This window comes from Lissotriton helveticus, chromosome 2_1 (assembly GCF_964261635.1).
Source record: "Lissotriton helveticus chromosome 2_1, aLisHel1.1, whole genome shotgun sequence".
Taxonomy (NCBI): Eukaryota; Metazoa; Chordata; class Amphibia; order Caudata; family Salamandridae; genus Lissotriton; species Lissotriton helveticus.
This window is the reverse complement of record NC_136059.1, coordinates 400,972,704-400,993,063: the sequence shown is the minus strand read 5'-3', so window position 1 is coordinate 400,993,063 and position 20,360 is coordinate 400,972,704. Positions and strand designations below refer to the sequence as shown.

General features: G+C 44.1%; 1 protein-coding gene across 1 annotated transcript in view; it reads left to right on the top strand.

The window, feature by feature from the left end:
* PAIP1 (poly(A) binding protein interacting protein 1) overlaps nt 1-20,360 on the top strand; it is a 545,177-nt gene that overhangs the window by 14,406 nt on the left and 510,411 nt on the right. Inside the window, exon 2 of the mRNA XM_078675041.1 lies at nt 7,654-7,871. Within this exon, the coding sequence (XP_078531167.1) occupies nt 7,654-7,871 (218 nt within the window). The remainder of the gene's footprint in view (nt 1-7,653; nt 7,872-20,360) is intronic.

Sequence of the window (20,360 nt, the reverse complement as noted above, 5' to 3'; positions counted from 1 at the left end):
CGCACCACCCTCCTTTAACACTTGTGTCATTGGAGCTGCAGGAACCACGCTCCTATTGTATTCAGCAGTGTGACCTCATTAATCCCCACACTTGAGAATCTTTTAATTAAATCACTCATCGTACATGCGACAAGAAATCACTAAAACAGCAGGCACGTACAAGAAATTGGTAGAATAAATTGCCTTTATCCCACTCGGAGAACATCACCTGGCAAAGCAAAAGCTTTAACAATCCAAGTACAACTGTCACTGGAAACATGTGTGACTCTCCAGATAATGGCAAAGGCTTCAAAATGCAAATACGGGAAAAACACTGAATGTTGGCCACACAGACCTTACCTGCTCTACCTTGCCTATGTATATGAGTGTGATATGCTGTTACTGCCTCATCAGTAGGCAACGCATTTGCAACATGTAGTCATAAAACCCCTTACTGGAGCTGGTAAGTGTTCTAGAAATTGTATGTTTGTCTAGGTAGCAACTCCAATTGCCCTTCCCAGGCCACGCACATAACAGGCACTGTAGCTTTAAGATCAGAATAGAGCCGGTTGATTTTTATCGAGCTTTTCGATTAGGTGGGGTCAAGCGACGGCCTACTTACATTAAAGAAAGGCAGCGTGGTACTGTCTGCAGGTAAGTGGAAACTAAGATGCAGTGCGTGAGCAGACAAGTCATACTACGGAGGGAGAGGGGGGCTAAGGTGGAAGAAAAAAGTCATTTATAAAATGCTTGTCATGCATAGTTTTCCCACTGTCAACTTTTCACATTTACATCTGTAGGCTCTTTAACATTAATATTCATAAGACAATGTTATTGAACTTGTTCTTATCCCGCAATAATTAGGGAGGAGGTGTGGCGCCGCGGCCAGGGCGACTGACGCTGGAATCTGGGGATCACGGTTCGATCTCCGGCGGCAGGTTAGCCCAGCACCATGCGACTCTGGGCAATAGCTTGCTTAATCTTCCCGACCGCCCCCAGCGCCTAGAGACCTCAACGGGTGATTGTGCGCTATACAAATGTGGATTAATATTATTAGTATTATTATAATCTACTTATTTGGTGAGGCATTAAGCACCGACTGACTCCCAACCGCCATATGAAATACAGGAGCTTGGTACAGTTTTATATATCACTAAAAGAAAGTGTAGTCACTATAACGTCCTATGAAGACAGGAAGAAAACAGACGGCACAATTTAGTACCCCGTGATAAAATGTATTCTATTTATTAGTAAACAAACACAAAGGTGCACCACACAGTTCTTCAAATAACAATTCTGTTAATGAATTATGCAAAGATGATGTCTTTCTTGTATTTTCAAAATTCTTTATTTTTCCAAATCACAAGCCCTGAAGAAGTCCCATAGGGACGAAACGCGTCGGATGTATGGTGCTAACGTTGGAAAAATAAAGAATTTTGAAAATACAAGAAAGACATCATCTTTGCATAATTTATTAACAGAATTGTTATTTGAAGAACTCTGTGGTGCACCTTTGTGTTTGTTTACTTGTATTCAGTTCCTTAGGGAAAAGGCACAGTAACGGTGGGTGCCATACAGTGTGCACACAAACCCCGATTGTAACTTGAGGTTAAGATACATTGGATTAGGGGGGATAGGATAGCAGGTGCTGATAGCAAAAAGGGTCCATCGTTGTGGTCTAGTTTTCTTATTCTATTTATTGAACATCTTTTCTATAGTAACCGTAATTATATTTTTGTAAAAATAACCTGGAGGCACTGCGCACTTTTGAGTGAGCTACATTAATATTTAGTAATAGAAGACTATTGTTGGGATACACCATCACACAAACTCCATATTGGCAGCAGCCCACAGGGTAAGTGAGACAGTGTAGACTTCCACTTCAAACGTTCACTGCTGGCGACAAATGCAGTGACAAGGAAAGCCGCAGCAAGCTCTATGCATCGCTAGGACCCCTACTGAGTCTGGGGTCTAGGGTGCAGCACCCTGTCTGCAGCAAGACAGTCAAGCCACCCAGTCCCTCTATGCTTTACAGACAAAGCAGGTCTCGTCGGTGAAGCCCTTTTGAGGTAGCATAAGGGGCGTGAAGAGGTGAGCAAAGGCAACAACAGGTTTGCTGAATTTCTACTGCCCATGATCATTTTCTAATAATAGACAGAAACAAGAATAATAGTGACAAGAATTATAAAATGAGTTTGCAAGATTTGGGTACTTTTGGTTTGTCCTGTGGCAAGCGGGTCGATTGGGGTCAAATTGCTATAAACAGAACATTTTACCACAGGAGCTTGACCTTATTTTGGAGCCTTAAATTGAGCACCAAGTGGACTACTTCAGAGTTTGAAGTAGAACAGTTCAAAGCTTACTCAGGGAGGTAGTATGAGTTATTCACCTAGAAGAACTTAGTAAAACGAATATCCTCAGCCAGTAAATCGTTGTCCAGACAGTTTTTTCTTTTAAAGAAAAAGTAAAAGTAGCACGCAACTCAATACTGTCCCTATAAGTTCAGCGGAACATAAGCATACACACAGTTGGAGAGTAATCACTGTGTTGGAGATCTATTCAGTTTGGCCTCAGCAGTCTGTCTGGGCACTAGACAGTTCATACACTGTAAGTTGACCTTAGAGTCTGGGTAGTTAAGAATGCTCTTTGCGTTCTAAGGTGTTCCTTTCTTCTCTTTTTAGGTTTTGCCTGAGGCAGCTCAAATGCGCGGTCCCTCTGAGATCTATTGTACCTTAAAAAAAACTTTACAAATGGGCTCACAGCCCACCCATTGTTTACCTTTGTTGAAGTCTTTCTCACTTCTTCGGTCTTCATTGGTCAGCGGCAGCTGAGCTGGTTTCATTTTGCCGGCCTGTTTTTCTTCAGATGGCTGTGGGTTTCACTTAGACTACATGGAAAGACACACACACCAGTCCCCCCCACAATTCTTCAGGATTTTAGTTTCATTCTTTTAGAATTTACACACACACTCCCCCATCCAGCTTTTAGCTCACAAATATCACATGAATCTCCCCACACAATGCCACTTTCCTCCACTCTACGGCACTCTATGCCACTACACTCTACAGCACTCGATGCCACTTGACTCCACTCTAAGACACTCTACTCTACGATACTGTACTCTATACTCCTCTCTATGCACACCCTAACACTCTAGTCCAGGCCACTTTACTCCACGCTGCACCACTCCACAAAACTTTATACCACTCAACTCTATGATACTGTACTCCACAACACTACCCCATGCCACTATACTCCACGCTACGACACTCCCCCCACGCCATACCAGTCAACCACACTCTACTCCACTCTGCGCAATTCTGCGCCACTTTATGCTACTCCACCCTTCCACAATCCACGACACTCTACACCACTCCACTCTTCGCCACTCCACTATACTTCACTCTCCTTTAAGCAAAGCTGAAGAGCAGCCACGCATAGAGTATTAGAGTTGAAGACCCTCTTAGCATTTTGTGCTATAGTTAGAAGGAAAATAAATGCTATTTTAATGGCAACATGAGAGACCGAAAGGGACAACTGTGGTAGCAGAAAGAATTCAGTTTGTAGCTACCTCTCGGGCCCTTTACTAGAAGGAATACCTAATTATTAAATGTGCCAAATAGATTTTATCTCACTTGATTACGTCTGGGCACTTTGCACTTTAAGGTTGCCATTCCAAGAATGAGGTTTTGGTTGCAGATGCTGAATGACTGCTTTGGTGATGGCATGTCTAACCAATCTACAGTGAACTCTATCTTGAATTGTAAATATTACAGTGATCTTAAAAAGCAATTTTTAAGAACACTGTTTAGCGCTGGAAAGTATATCTGCTTTAAGCAAGCTTTTCAGTATATATATGTGCATTAGATAACCTGGAGATATGCCACTCTGTCTCTACTTTTATTGTATCTATCATCTTTAGAATAAATTACCTCACATATTTGAAAGTATTAACATATAAGGGCCGCTAATCAATTTTTTATTGTGCTATGAAATGAGATGTCCTAGATGTAATTATAGAAATCTGATAGAGACTACTAGCCGCATATCCCTTAACGTAGAATTACTCCCAGGCGTGAGACTGGATCTGGAAAACTCTTTTTTGCCTCAGCATCCCTGCGCGCCGGGGGGACGGCATCACGCTACTCTGCCCAGGTGTCGTCCGCGTAAGTGACGTCAGCGAGGTCACATAAGTCCCACCCTTGCGGGCCTACATCAGTTTTTTCCTTTTCTGCATGCAACGCGGATCCGGTCTATGCTCCTGACCTGTTTGGGCCCTTTCCCTTTCACTTTTGTGGTTATCTGTGTGGAACAGTGTGCGAATGCCTTCGGGCTTTAAGTCTTGCACGTTTTGTGGACGCCTTATGTTGGCGACGGACCCTGACCTCATTTGCATGTGGTGTCTAGGGGAAGATCACGGCTCCACTGATTGTGAGGCGTGCCAACAGTTGAAGCCGAAGTCGCGGAGGGAGCGCTTGATGAACTACTCTCAGCCGGTCTCTCCTGGTCTGCTTCTTCCCCTCGCTTAGCTTTTCCGGAAGGTTTTCGAAGCCAGCGCCATCGTCGACGGCTTGGAGGATCTGATGCCGTTGGGGTGCAGCCCTTCAGGGGTCCCTCCTTCGGACCACGGCGCCTCTGCTTCGCCGCAAACTCCTGCAGGAGTCCCTGTGGTGTCGCGGGAGGTCGCCGGGGCTCGGGTCGCATCCCTGTCGAGTCGCAGACTCGTCTTCGGACGCTCCCTCTTCTCCGTAGGGTGGGTGCCTGCTGGTGGTGTCCTCACCGGAAACGGGCTGCTGCGTGGTGGCTTTTTCCCCGGCGTCATCATCCAGAGGCCGTGGTTTTTGCCAGAGTACCGACTGGTTCCCCACTCCTCGGTCCCTCCTTCTACTTTTCAGGTCTTGCCTTTGCCCGCCCCGCTTGGCTTCGGGGACGGCCGCCTTAGTTTGCAGCCGTCGCCCACAGAGGAGCTACTTACCCCACCACGGGGCCCTACGGAGGCGGGTGCGGCCTTTGATTACGCTGTGTCCACGGCTGTGGGTATTTTGCTCATGGGTGATCTGATTGCTCATTTCCCTGCAGATCATCTTCTAGAGGTTGTCCAACAGGACTCTGGTGGGCGGGAGCTGTTGCTTCCCTTTGAGGGTTCGCTCCGCTCCTTTCTTCCCTGATGGGGACTTGGGGGCGTCCCGCTACAGGGGACCCGATGCCCCAATGCCTCCTGCACTGGCACCTTCCAGCACCGTGTGACCCGGCGTGTCTTTCCCTACACCCCTCTGCCTCCAGTCCACTTTTGCGGACTGCCTTTGCCTCTCTGCCGCCGCTGTTGGCTTCACTGTCCCGGGAGATCCGCTGGCTGGACTCTTGGGGACGCAACATGTTTGCCTCGACCGGCGCTGCTAAGCGGGCCCTTAACACCTTGTGTGTTGGCTAGGTCCACCTCTTGTTTGTGGGACTCGTCTAAGTGCTTGGGGTCTGCTGCTTCACAAGAGACTGACCGGGTTGACTTGCGGCACCATGCATTAGATGGCCGGGAGCTAGCGGCTATTATTCTACGCTCCGCTCTGGACATATCGGAGGTGCTGGGTCGTGCCATGGCCTCTTCGGTTGCCCTTCGCCGGCCATGCTTTGCTTCGGGACAGTGTGTTCCTGGAAAATGTTAAGAAACTGCTGGTTGATCTTCCCTTCGATGGCACTCTGTTATTCCATGACCCGGCAGACTCGTCCATCCAGAGGGTCCTGGCGGGCTTCGTCCTCCTCCTCCTCCTCCTTCTTCTACCCCCTCAGTGACTGGTGGGTTGATCTGGTTCTTGGACCTCCTTTTGGGTTAGTTGCCCTTGTTGTTCTGTGTGTTTTATGGCCACTCGAGTCCTCCTTGCGGGGACTGTGGCATTGTTGGCTGCCGGACGGCCCTTGTTGACAGCGTGTTTTTTGCTTGAGTTATATGTATATGTTCCTTGCCTCGGGGAGGGTGGGGGGACTGTCTCCGTGCTGGCAGGGTGCCTGCTCAAGGCTGTGCTCTGTTCTTTCTTCTTTCCCTGCTTTTGGATGCTGCAGTGTTGACACTGCTCCTTATGGTGTTTTAGTCACCATTCCTTTTTCTGCTCTTTCGCACCCAGTTCCCATGCTCCCACAGTTTGTCTGATGGTTCCGCGTTGTGGTGCGGAAAAGTTCTCTGAAGAAAACAGACGTAGGTGTGCCTGGGTGGGACTAATGTGACCTCGCTGACATCACGTACTCGGACAACGCCTGGGCGGAGTCGCGTGATGCCGTCCCTCCAGCATGCAGGGATACTGTGGCAAAAAAGAGTTTTCCGGATCCAGTCTCGCGCCTGGGAGTAATTCTACGTTAAGGAATCTGCGGCTAGAATAGTCTCTACCAGATACATCGTTACCGAAGGTAAGTAACTCGTACATTAAGATGTCAAGGCATACTTTATTAATATGTAATGGATATTGTTTCATAAATTATTCTTGTTTTGCTGCTTATGCCTCTTTTACATGGAAGCTCTGTTTTTATGAGAGCAGCTTATGCACTGCACTGTTTTACAATCTGAGATATTTTAGCTATTTTTGAACTTGTATGAGTTTTATGTATATCTTATGAATACTTATTCTTTTAAATCTGCTGAGGTTTTAATGGTAAAACATAGGGAAAAGTATTTTAATGTATTTTGCCTTGTTATTGTGATACTTTTATGGATATTATTATATCCAAATGAAGAAACTGACTTACTTCACATATTACATCAACCATGGCATGTTTCATGTCAGTATTGGTAACATCACTGATGTCATCTGAAATTATATAATTTCTTTCAGGCATTGAAAGATGTTTTGTGTGACATCATGTAATGACTGTGATAGGGCTGGCTTTTTGTAATCTTTGGTTGTGGTAGGGTAGAACTAATTTCCGACTGCATTCATTTTTCTCTAGGGGGAAAAAACACCAAATTACAATAGTGTTGACTAAAATTTGCAGACTCTCCTTACAAGAGCTAGCTGATGTGCCCTGCATCAGTGATCTAGGCAGATGTGTGTGTAACCTTTAAGAGGCCAGAGGCAAAACCAACCCACTGGAAAAATATTAGTAAATGATTGTAATAGCATTAGCCGAAGATTCCACCCAGCCTGCCGATATTGTAAATAAGACCAGAAAGAAACCTGAATAATGTCTAAACAGAGCTAGAAATATCAAAATGTTTCTTGGTCACTTAAAATATTTATTGATTTATATTTGCCTCAATGATCATTCTACTAGATAATACATTTTTAAACCAATGTTTGTGAACCAAACAAATTTGGCACCTCTGAGTCTACGCAGTGTTAAGTAGTAAAGGATGTGTGGTATTGCTAAATGTACGTAATTAACTTTAATTGATATACTCCTATGTGTTAGAATTAATTAAATGTAGGGGTACATTTTTATTAGAATCCAGTGGTTTAAATGCAATGGAGTAAAGATTTGTAGTAGCAATATCAAGGATATAATGCATTCAGGTGAGATTGGATTGAGCTGTAAATCAACCTTAAAAATCACTCTAGTTATTAGGAATAAGGATTTAAAGCTAGTAATACATAAACTGTTAAGGCATAGGAATTTCTACAGCCTAACAGGCAGCATGTTTCTAGGAAGGAACCACAAAGCATCGTAACACTTTATTGTATTTCTTTTTAGATCGTTTGAGATCGCCGAAATCGCCTCCACCAGGAAACAATATGTTTGTAACCCAGAATTCACAATCAAGTCCTCTACCTCAGGATATATTTTTAGCACAGAATTCTGGCAACTCAGCATTGTCTAAATCTCAAATTATAAATTCTACTGCAGTTGCTTCTCAATTGTCTGTGAACGCTCCTGAGTTCTATCCTCTAGGATATGGCAGTGCCTCTACAGTAAGTAGCAACAGTTTGACAGTTAATGTATTTTATTTATTGGTTCATCTGTCATTTGTGGCAAATGCAATGCGTTTAGATATTATGCAAGCTTTGTATGAAAAAAAAATACCTATTCCAGATCTAAACAATATGCAAACAATCAACACATCAAGTATCTTCTTCTGTACCAGTGTGTTTTCATATATTTGTTGCTGCATTGGTTTGCTATTCTTTGAAGCCAATGGGACATCTCCAAGGTATTATTGTTTGTTTGTGTTAAAAGGATCATCGGGACTTTAATCTTCTTCATCAACGCTCTAAGATTGTTGACTGGAATTGAAGCAAGTCTTGTATCGAAGATCTATGCTTGTTTATTTTTCTGAACTCCTTCCCAGAGCTTTGATATTGGACTACGTTTTGCATGCAGGCTAGAAGCTGTTTTATTAATACAGTACTAAGTAAAATACTTTTTCATATTAGTTCACAATACAACCAAACATCAAAACTGTAGCACTGAAGAAGGAATCACACCTACTAGCTACTCTGGTCTTACCATGCAAAGCACATAAAATATTTACCATCTCAATTTGAAACAATTGTGAAATCTGCAGGATGGTCTAATGCCAAAGTGAGCAAGCAAAATCCCTTCAAACACTTTATGCTGTTATCCTAATCCCACAAAAGTGAATGGGCATCCTTAGAAAAGGGTGACACTAAGTAAAATATTGTGCAAGGTACAAATACTACCCCCCACCTTTTTACATGCCCAATGAGGACACCAAATTTACAGACTGGGAGCCCTAAAACGATGAGTGGGGCAGGAGTGGTCACAATCTCGAGACCCTGCCTCAGGGTAGAGCCAAATCACTCATCAGTGAACAGAACACCTATAAAGATGGGCTAAGCAGCATAATTAATCATAATAAAGACATGATCTCCTATCCCCTTTTCACAACTGCTGTTTTTTGGTCACCCTAAAGCAGATTTATAAAACACAAAAGCCATTAAGGGAGTTGTATTGCTACCCCAGATTAATTGCTTCAGCCCCATAAAAGCAACTTTATGAAGAATGTCACATGAGTCTAAGTTACCCCAAAGGATAGATTACTGAAACAACCCTATGATAAGCAGTCCAGTAACATTTGTGAATTTGTGTTAGGGTATATTCATTGTCCTCAATTTTGACGCCACCAGCCTCCTGAGCCTTGTATAAAATGGATGAAACAGCACTCATTCAGATAAACACACACTAAAATATGTTAGCCGCACAAAAAAACTGCTGCTCTCCATCATCGTGTTTTAACGTTCATAAACATTACAATGTCTGTCTGTTGTTTATTTTCTGAAACAAATATCAACAAAAAAAGATACTTTTTTTTAAATACCTTCATTTCATCAATAATATAATTGGTTCTAAATACAGGCAATGTAAGCACTGTTTTGCTCAGTTCTTTATTTTTTTATTTTTTTTTATTCTCAGCAAGTAGGTATCGTTGCTTACTAGTGATAAGACCAGACACTGCTCTACAGCTGCATTAAGACAGCTTCTTGCACCATTAGCGCATAGTATGGAGTACTCCTCCAATCTTGCATATTTTTTTAGGTTTCGACCTGGCGAGGACGCCAGGAAATCACTCAAGCCGACTAATCCGGTATCCTGGCCAGCCGACGGAAAATACTTTATCCGCGGCTCCCGCAACCCGACTCTGGGCTCGCGGTTGTATCATCTGCCTGAGGAGCCAGCCTCTCCTTCATGAGGCGACTCGGCATTTAGAGGCTTAATTAATCTAAGGCTTTTCATTGTATTTGTCCTGATGATGGTCCCTGATATTTTATAGGGGTCTGAAACGCCGTCGACCTTTTATGCACTTGAACTGAAATGTGATTACTACTGAAATGTCTAGTGCATTTATGTTATACTCTGTACAATTGTACTGTTTATAGAGTAACGTTGGTTTGCCTTACAAAGCCCTTCTCTGCTGTCTATATCACCGCTTGTACTCGCTCTGTCAGTACTGGACACAGGCTTGTTGTCCACTTTGGTTGATTGTTGGAAGGTATTCTCTATGTGACTTCAATACATAAATACGGAGTAAAATCTCTGGAAGACCCCTGTCCGGCTGGAAATGTCTGTCCTGTAAATATAGATTGACTCTGTCTATATTTTATTCTTTCATTATTACTTTTGTTTGGGACCACTGTTGTTTTTCAAAAGTATGCTCCCCATGGTCCCTACAGACTAAAATTGGGGTCCCTTGTTGCTATTAAATTCGACCTGGCGAGGGGCACGCAGTGCCCCTCCCAGATCGAAAACTTTTGGGTTTCAGTAGGGATGTTCGGACCGCCTCTGTTTCCAATTGGCTAGCTCCATAAATGGAGGCTAGCCATTGGGAGACAGAGGCTGTCAATCACGCCTTCTCGGGAAAACGCGATTCGGGGGCGTTTCTCGGGCTTTTTTTAAGCCCCGCCCCTTTGTCCCGGGCCGCGCTGTGATTGGCTGCCGGCCCGGGACTTGACTTGTTTAATTTCCCGTCATCTGCTGCTTGTTTTACGTAGTTAACAATAAATCAATTAAAGTAGGCACATTTATTTATATGATGATTAATAACACAAGCATAATGTAATTGCATAGCATATTTGTAAAAATGGCGCGTTGGTTTTTTTCCAGAGCAGCCCAGTATTGATCTCAGACAATGAAATACTTATGTTTTTTTTAAACAAGCTGCTAAAATATCTGTGACCTTTAGATCTTTGTAAGCATTCCACTGCATTCGCCCTTTACAAGCAAGCCAACGCTGCTGGAAAAGGATGAGAAAGTACGAGTGACGCCGTGCTCCTTGGAGATGGGGAATAGAGCGAGAGGGGACGTCACCCGGAGCCAGCCTATCAGAATAAAATATTGCGAAATACTATTGTGCCATAACAGGTGTAAAGTAGTAGTGATGTGTTGAGCGTTTGTTTTCTGATCATTTGTACATCCAGGGCATTACTTTTAGCGATAAACAACAAGTTATTTATGAATTTTTTCTGATGTCAGTATTAATGAAAGTATTTATAAATAGAGGTAAATACCTTTTTTAAATAACGTACTTGAATAACTTTCTAGAAAGAATAAAAACATAATGTATTGGTACACAACAAAATATTATTTTAGTGTTTAGTAGAGGGATCACTCCAGTGACACAACTGTAAATATCCATATGTTAGACCTCTTCTAAGATGGCGGCGGCTGCCATGCGGACTGGTTGCGTGGACTTCGGTGCCAGGCTCCGGAGGGGGGAGGAGATGAGGTGTCAGTGTCGGGGCAGTGGCAGTGGTAGAAGGGCTGAGCAGGGCACGAGAGGGGACGGAGTGCAACCATGTCCGGGGTGCAGCGCATGAAGGTGGCGAACGAGAAGCACAGCAAGAACATCACTCGGAGGTGAGCTGGGCCCAGGCCACAGGCGGTGAGTTAGAGTGGATAGGGGGGTGTTTGTACCGAGCTGGGGGAATTAACACCGCTGGAAAGAGATGTGTGTCGAGGCCGTGCTAGGGAAGCGATATATGTGTCCCAGGGTGTGACGAATTGCGAGATAGTGAACTGGGGTGAGGGGGTGGGGGGCTGCAATTAATAAACTGGGGTCTGAGGAATTAATCTGGAAGCTGACTGAGGGGGCAAGTACTTGAGGTGCTGTGCTGAAAGACAAACAGCCGGAGCCCGCCTGTGCAGGCTGGGATGAGCATCAGCGATGATCGCACACGAAGCTGCGGCCCCTAGGAGTCCGGGGGTGTGCTGAGAGAGGACAGTGTTTACTCTGCGCACAGCACCAGGGGAGGTCAGACGGCCGAGCCGTCCGCCGAAGAAGAAACACACAGCTGCAGTCTCTGGGCTTGAAAACGTAGAGACGCAGCACACGCTGATGTGTAAGGCCTTCAGGCGTGGGTGCCTGCCTTGCAATTGTTCATTTACCACGGTAGGGTGAAACTTGGGATCTGCAAATCACAGTAAATCTCAGAGGCGAGGGTGTCTAGGTGCATGGATATAACGTGTATTTATAAGGTAGGGATCTTGGCGCTGAATAACCTAACTCAATGGTACTCATTTTATGGACCTCAGATGGATGAAAGGCTGAGGGGACCCCCGGGATTTCAACCTGCGACCATGAGGTCGAACATAGGACCCTACAGTGGACGCATTAGTCCCCTTAGCCACCAGACCTGGCTGTAGAACTAGATCGACAGAGAGAACGATTCTTGTCCTGTTCACGCACACAAGGGATTGGCAAAATAGGTGGAATCTTCCATAGTTAGTTGCAAATGCGAACAGGAGTGGGTCCAGCTCCCAGTAAAGAAGGTTTGGTGCCGATGGCAAACACACACATATCCCCTTCAGACCCTCAAGTTAAACGCAGTGCCTAGCCCTAGGGTGTACATGGAGCTTTCGCGAAACTTGGCACTAAGATTGAAAAAGAAATGTCCAGGCACCAGAGAAAGCATCAACTCACCTGTTTACCACTCGGCGAACAAAGGGACTGAAGCCCCCCGTTTAACTTTAGTGCACATGGTGCAGCGGAAGGAACAGCGAAAGAAAACCTCGGGATACAATTATTTATTGGCTGATAGCACCGCAATGTTTTAAATTTTTTTTTTTTTTTTTACTGCAAGGCTACCAGTGGCGTAACGAAACTTGAAGGGGTCCCTGCAAAGTACATGGGCCCTCCCTCCTTCCCCTGGGCCTATCACCTTTACCGAGCCCATCCGTCCACCCCCCCTCCCCCGCACCAGACTTTGTTTACACCACTGAAGGTTACCCTGTAAACCGAGAACCACCGCGTTTTTTTTTTAAACATATGCCAATCCCGAGGATTATTCTCGTACGTCAACAATAATGCTGCCTAATATTGTATTCTTTGTAAGATAGACATGTTAAAGTCAATAGGTATGAAATCCAAAACAACTGTATAGCAAAAATATTTCGTTTAATTTACTAACAGCAGCACACGTGACTCAACATAATAAAGTAAGGATGCGATATGATCAACTTGTGTGACTGTAAAAGAAACACTTTTGGCAAAACAGTCTGTGCACTTGAGGTAACAGTGCAATAAACTGAACATTTGATTAATGGACATGCATTTAGAGTCATTCTGATCAAAATATTTTCTTTCACAATTCAAGATGCCAGTTATATCAATAAAAATGCCAGTTTATATAAACACTTTAAGAAACCTTCCACACAACACAGCATTTGCTATCCAGTACATTAAGGTGACCAACTCACAAAGTAATCGTCTAAATGTGTTTAAATATATTTTAGAAATACCATCCCCGAAATAGAAGGCACGTTGTTTATGGAGAAAAAATAATTGCAGTTTTTATAGAGGAAAGTTTGAATACCTAATTCAATATTTTAATCGACCAGAATTGTTTTTCTGTGAGAGGCGTGAGAGGTGAAAGGCAATTATAACTGTCACACACTCTAGGTGCTCTAAGTTCGACAATTCAGCAGGAGTAAAACTGATTATATTATACAATTTTGTGTGTGAATATTAAACTGAAATGTGTTTATTCAAATGCACCTTAAGTGGTGTGCTACTGTCTTACTGCACTACCAAGAATAGAGCTCAAACAGTCCCATATTGCAGCAGGAAGCTGAAAATATACCCCTCTTGAGGAGTCCACATCCACAAAACGTTTGCCAGTGGGTCCAAAAATCCTTGCACTATGCCTTCCTCTTAATAGAAACTTTGGGCCTTATTTATGGAAACTGTTGCTCCACGCTGCCCACCGACTCCTGGAAGGTGTCGGGCATCGACGGCACGGTCATCACCACGGCCACCTTCTGGTCCAACTTGTGGAAGACCTGCATCACCGACTCCACCGGCATCTCCAACTACAAGGACTTCTCGTCCATGCTGGCCCTGGAGGGTGCGTCCCGACCGGGGGGGGAGGGGGGCTGTGTGTGTGTGTGTGTGTGTGTGTGTGTGTGTGTGTGTGTGTGTCTGTGGCTCTGTGTATGTGTGTGTGTGTGGCTCTACATGTGGCTCTGCAGGTATGTATGTGCGTGGGACTCTGTGGGTCTCTGTGTTTGTGTGTGGCATCTGCGAGAGATTAAGATTAAGCTATTGGCATTGTAAATGACAGTGCCATTTATTTATCTGTTTTGAAAACCATCACATAAATAAAAATGTTGTCATTTACAATGCCAATAGCTCTAACTTTTTCAAAGGCGAAACCGTTGCATTGTATGCTTGTTTACACTTGTTTTTATTTTAATTAGAAACCAAGAGAGATACCAGAAATATAGGTGTAGTCATTTGACAGGACAGCATTCAATACAGTTGCCTTCAATAGAGTATCCAGTATAATATCAAATATCATCTGAAAACCTGTTACAATACTAAGTTTACTCTGATCATCTTACTCAGTTTTGAAGTACATACCTAGCAGCTCTTTACATCATCACTAGCCATGTCTGTCAGATCCTTTTTAACTTCTTGGCCACCCGTGTGCACTTACATAGCACATCTGTCTATGCCCTGTTTCCATTCATACAATAAGAGGTGCTTCTGCCCTCCAATTCTTCACCTACCAGAAACCCCAGACAAGTGAGTGTGCCTTCTGCTCTACCTCTTCCCATTTTGTCCATGAGTCCCCACAGGGCCTCTTTAGGAGTTTGCTTCGTTGGTAGCCCAGTGACCTCAGTGAGGGGTGGTTGAATGTTTGCCAATAGTTTATTATACTATTACAGTCCCAAATTATATGCATAAATGTGCCACGTTCTCCATTGCATCTGGTGCAATTTGGAAAAATTCCTGATTTAAGGGCTAGCTTCTCTAGCTAAATTCTATAGTAAATCCTTTGAACGTAGCGGAGCTGAATGAGCCGTGAGCGGGGTGATAGCTTGGCTTTTCTCCATTATCATTCAACTCTCCAATTATTGTCCCCCAACTTACAATCAAACCAATGGGTCCGGGGTATTTGCCACCAAAGTACTGTGCACTCTGGAGATTCTAGCTTTTTCCAATGGTTCCATCATTAATTTGGACTCTTAAGGGACTAAATCTAGGGGGATTTATCATGGCAGGTCGCATTGGTTCCAGTATATGCCTAAGTTGAAGAAATCTAAATCAAACTTGAATTTGTGTAGGTGGAATTTGTTACCCAGGTCTGGTAATGTTTTTGTAGTGCTTGTTTTCCGTATGTTGTTTATTGTGAAAATTCCACGAAGATGAAAGGCCTGAATTTTAGTGCTCTAGTGGCTGTCGGAAGGTAGTGTAGGGGTTTCTAGTCGGATCGTTTGTCAGGAAAAATCCTTCACGTAGCTAAAATCATTAATCACTACATCTGTAACAAAAGGAGGACAAGCATGTTTATTGCATATGCACAAAATAAAGCAGCAGGGAGAGTTACCGCACCATAAGAAAAGCACGAGTCCGTCTCAAATTACACACCCTGCAAAGCCCATTCTTACAATACTATTTTGGCAAGCAGCCTTCACTCCAAAACAATAGTAACCATAGAAAAAGATTTGTGCTTTTCCGTTCTTCCCCACCCATTCTTCTACTTCTTAATTACACACACTTCCTCAGAGCAGCTTTCCTGTTTTCGTGACTCTAGCAGTCACGCTACCTTTACAAATCGAAGTTTGGAATATCCACTGCTGCTCTGAGTTTCCTGTAAAATATCCAAGTCAAGAAGGTTCCCAGAAAAACACATGTGATGGAGGAAATACACTTAAAAGTCCGACCGTAGCAGGCTGTAGATTATTTACCAGATAGATGTGAAACCTATACATGCCCTTTAACTACACATTTAACCAGCCTCATACAAAGCTTTTCTCTTTACATGATAATAATGCTTTGCCGTTTCTGCGTGACAGACAGGTAAAACAGAATGATAAGGGCCTAAAGCTAAATTAAGGGTTCGATTCCTTTCATTCTCCTCTAGTCGATTCTTCAACTACTTCTTCACTACCCCTGTACGTTTATCCCACATTTGTATTTCACATCTTTTTTCCCTGTTATAGGAAACATACCTCCCACCTTAGCAGTAACGCTCTTGCAACATGCTGAGATAATCTGAAATACTAGCCACATCAAAAGCAACAGAACTATTTAACGCCACAAGTCCTTAAACAACCCAGACATCCAGAACAGCACCCAGTCAAACTAACCAAGTTTCAAGTTTAATTTATTTGCATAGTTAATTAAAACCATTGCAATACAAAAAATATACTCATTTGAACACTGTCATGTACATAATTAAAACTCTTGTATTTAAAAAGACATATAGTCTGAGTTCCCAAATCCTATACTCAGAGTGTTCGCAGACCTCAGGCACTTATACAAGTGCTATTTCTGGTTAGGTTCCTATTGTCTGTATTTCTGGCATCTTGCTGCCACACAGTCTCAGATATTTTACTGTTCTACAGTTCAATTGTGGGTCGCTCGGTTCAAAACATGCTAGCAGAGCTTGCCTCCTGGTGCGGATCCTTCGTTGATTGAAAGGTTGTTTCAGAAATTTCTTCCATTCCATTGTGAGTTCTCTACAGGAGCATAGTAGGTGCAGCATGTCTTCCTGAGCCGATCCACATAGACCAGTAAGCCACTCATTCATAGCACCCCCCCTTCTTCATTTGCGTATGCAAGTTATGGAAAGTCAGTATGGCCCGAGTCAGTTTTCCTTCATTTTCAGAATCCTATTCTCATCCTATTCTGAACAGAAACCTGGCTGGACGAATTTTCTGCTCCAGTTGTCCTACAAGCTCTTCCACCATTATATGGGCTCTGTAGAGTTGATCGCCTCCTAAAAAAGGGAGAGGGCATAGCTATGATATATAAACTATCCATAGACTGCTTCATGCAAGAGGCAGAGATAGAACACTGCGAAGCTGCCTCCTTCACAATTTAGGCAAACGCCAGACAGATAATATAGGTTTTTTTTGATTTACAGACCCCCCGGATCATCCTCCGGTTTTAGAGATAGTCTTATGGAGTGCTTAATCCAGCCGGCGCTACACTATAGCAACCTGCTAGTTCTACGGGACCTAAACCTACATTTTGATAATAAATCTTGCGGAGATGCACAAGCCTTGAGCCAGGATTTAGCAGGCATCCAAATAGAATTAAAATCTTCACAGATAACGCATCAACTAGGACATCTATCACATCCCATCTTTTCGAACTGCCAGTGGACTGCCCAGCAGCAGTCCCTTGGTCAGACCACTATCAAGTGACCTTTTCAATCCCGCTAATAAAGGCATCTCAGAAAAAGGAGCTGGCATATAGCAACAGACATAGGAAATGGAGGAATTTTGAGGGAAATAGCTTTTCGAGAGCCCTTTCAGCAAATCCCCCCCCTCCTTCACACTGATGTTAACCAGCAGAATCTGGAAGTAGATAACTGGATAAAAGGTGCACTGGATGTGGTGGCCCCATGGACAACCAGAACCCCGCGCAGGAACACGAGCGCACCATGGTACTATCTGGATTTAAGGATGGCAAGACAGACATGTAAAAAGCTAGAACGGAAGTGGAGGAAGGGCTTCTTAGTCTCTGATAAAACAGTGTATAAGTTAAAGCTGAGACAGTACCATGCACTCATAAAGAAAACAAGAGCAGCCTATTACACAGAGAAGATTGAAAAAGCGGACAATTCTTCTAAGGAACTGTTCGGCATTTTCAAAGAACTATCCTCATTAGATAGAACAGTAACACCGGCCCCTTGCTCAGAAGAATCTTGCAATAAAATCGCAGAATTCTTCGCAGAAAAGGTGTCATGCCTGCTCCATACAAACCCCAGCACAGGCAGAGTTCGAATGCGGGGTTGGCAAAACTGTGGTTGGCGGAAAAGCGTCCCTGGTGAATGCGCGCGCATGCGCGCTGAAGCCGGTAATCATACTTAGGCCCGCCTAGCACTCCAGGAAGTGCTTTGCGATTAGCCAGAGTCGGTGTTCCGTTCCGGGTCACTGGTGGGGTTCCGTCCGAGGAGTTAGTGGTGGCGTCTCGTTTGCGGCGTTCTCTGCGTTACCGTGAGTTCTGGCTTGCTGGCTTCACAGCTTACTTTTCCTTTTGCCTTTGCCTCAGTGTTTGTCGTGGGTACAGGAACGAACCTGTTCCTTTGCTTTATGGTGTTATTTTTCTTTACCTTCGTTATTGATTTGTATTACGATACCTACGTTAGAGCTCTCTGTCTGTTCGTGTGATTACTAGAGCTCCTTGCTATTGGCATTTTGTTCCTGCCGCAATTAGCGATTTTCATTTAGTACTGTTTAGAGTACTGAGTCATTCTCTTGTGTCTTTGCTCCTGCAGAGTGATCTTTGTGAATTAACAAGGTGCTCACTGTTGGCGGAGTTGTATTAATTCGGTCCTGGTGTACTGGTGATATGAGGTGTGTTCAAGTATAGTAAAGGCTAACATTGAATATTTTCCTAGTCTACTAGTATTGACCGCTTTCCTTTGCTTTCAGATTATTCATTACTCCTCGCCAGTTATACCTTTATATTTTAATCCAAGGGGGAACGGCTAACCATCTGGTATATTCTAGGTACTCCTATCCCCTTTCTTCCTTTATTAACCACCATAGACCAGGTAAGGGAGGGAACTGTATAAACGTTGTTGCTTTCTCTTTAGCCACAGTTCTGGTGTTCAAGAACCTGGCCCGAGTGAAGATTGCTGGTTGCTGTGTCTTCCCTACCTTTCCTTGTTGTGTTTCCCCCTTTTCCCCCTGGTTATCACTTGTGTGTCAGTGTTGTAACCTGACATCGAGGGGTGATAGGGGTGAAATTGGGTACTATACTTCAGACTCCGAGGCACTCCTGAGACAGCAAGGCACAAGCACGACAAAAGGTCTCCAAGATCTATGACATGTTCCCAGACAGCGCACGAAAGGGGCTTCCAAACGAAAAGGAACAAATTAAGGATTGGGGGAAAAAGTGTCTCTCAGTTTACCCCTCATTCCCTAGAAGAGCTCGAAAGGATAGCACGGAGCATAAAATCGGGATCACCACTAGATCCAGCAACACCCAAGGTAGTTTGTGCTGGACTAAGTACAATACTACCCCATATTCAGCAGCTGCTAGAAATATTATCAAAGAGGGGAAGGTACCTGCCGTATGGAAACATGCCATTGTCCGCCCAATAAAAAAAAAAAAAGCCGACAGCGGATGGGAACATAATGGAAAACCTGCGTCCAGTCTCACTACTCCCTTATTTCTCAAAAATAGCGAAAAAAGTAGTAAATATACAGTTAGGGGCTCGCATTAAGACGCATGACCTATTGCATCCAACACAATCAGGTTTCAGATCATCCTATTCAACTGAGACAGCACTGCTTTATGCCACTGAGTCAGTACGGAAGAGGGGGGACAAAGGTCTGACAACTGCGCTGGTTCTTCTAGACCTCAGCGCAGCATTCGACACTGTGTCACATGAAATGTTAATACGCCGACTCAGAAGGGGGTGTGTGGATGGGAAGGCCCTGAAATGGAAGGTTTCTTACCTGCATGGGCGAAGCTTTCAGGTGTCACAAGCCACACACCTCCAAACACATCAAACCGCACAAGGTGTTCCCCAGGGTTCTATATTGAGCCCAATGCTGTTTAATTTATATGTCGCCCCCTTGGCCGAAATAGTGGAGAAACATGGCGTGACAATAGTGTCATACGCAGATGACACACAGCTTGTGGTCACCATCTTTGTAAGCTGCCTGAAAGATTTAGCGGGATGGATGTCAGATAACTGTCTATGGCTCAACGGAAACAAGACGGAAATTCTGATAGTCGGAAACACTCCATCTGTCTGGTCATCGGCCTGGTGGCCAGCAAGCTTAGGTCAGATTCCACCCCCAAAGACGGAGGTGAAGAACCTGGGGATATGGATAGACCATAGACTATCGTTTGAGACTCAAATCAAAAGGGTTGCTGGTAGATGTTTTGGAATCCTGAGAATATTGAGGAAGAACTTAGATATCCTACTTCTGACGGCAAGAAAGACTTTGACCCATGCGCTAGTCACTCCCAGGCTAGATTATGGAAACTTGCTGCACCTTGGTACAAACAAAAAAGGGCTCCAAAAGCTGCAATCTGTCCAGAATGCGGCGGCCAGTCTTGTGTTAAATCTGCCAAGGAGTGCATCCTCAAAGAATGCACTAAATTCACTACATTGGATACCAATCCAGAAACTAGTCCAATTTAAGGCCCTTGCATGGCAGATGTCAACTGTACCTCAATGACCCGATGACTCCTTATGAGACAGGAAGACAACTGAGATCCACAGGGGCCCATTTGGTGAAAGTACCAAGGATTAGGAGGGCACGAATGGGAGCATGATCCTTCGGCTATCTGGTAGCTAAAAGCTGGAACTCCCTCCCCCTGACCCTTAGGGGGGGATCCATCAGAGAAACTCTTCTGGAATAAATTAAAAACATAGCTGTACACACAAGAATAATAATAGCACTTAAACTGAATGACACAGATTCCTAAGGATGCGTAGGGGTCTTAATAGCGCGGGGACACACCAGCTGGT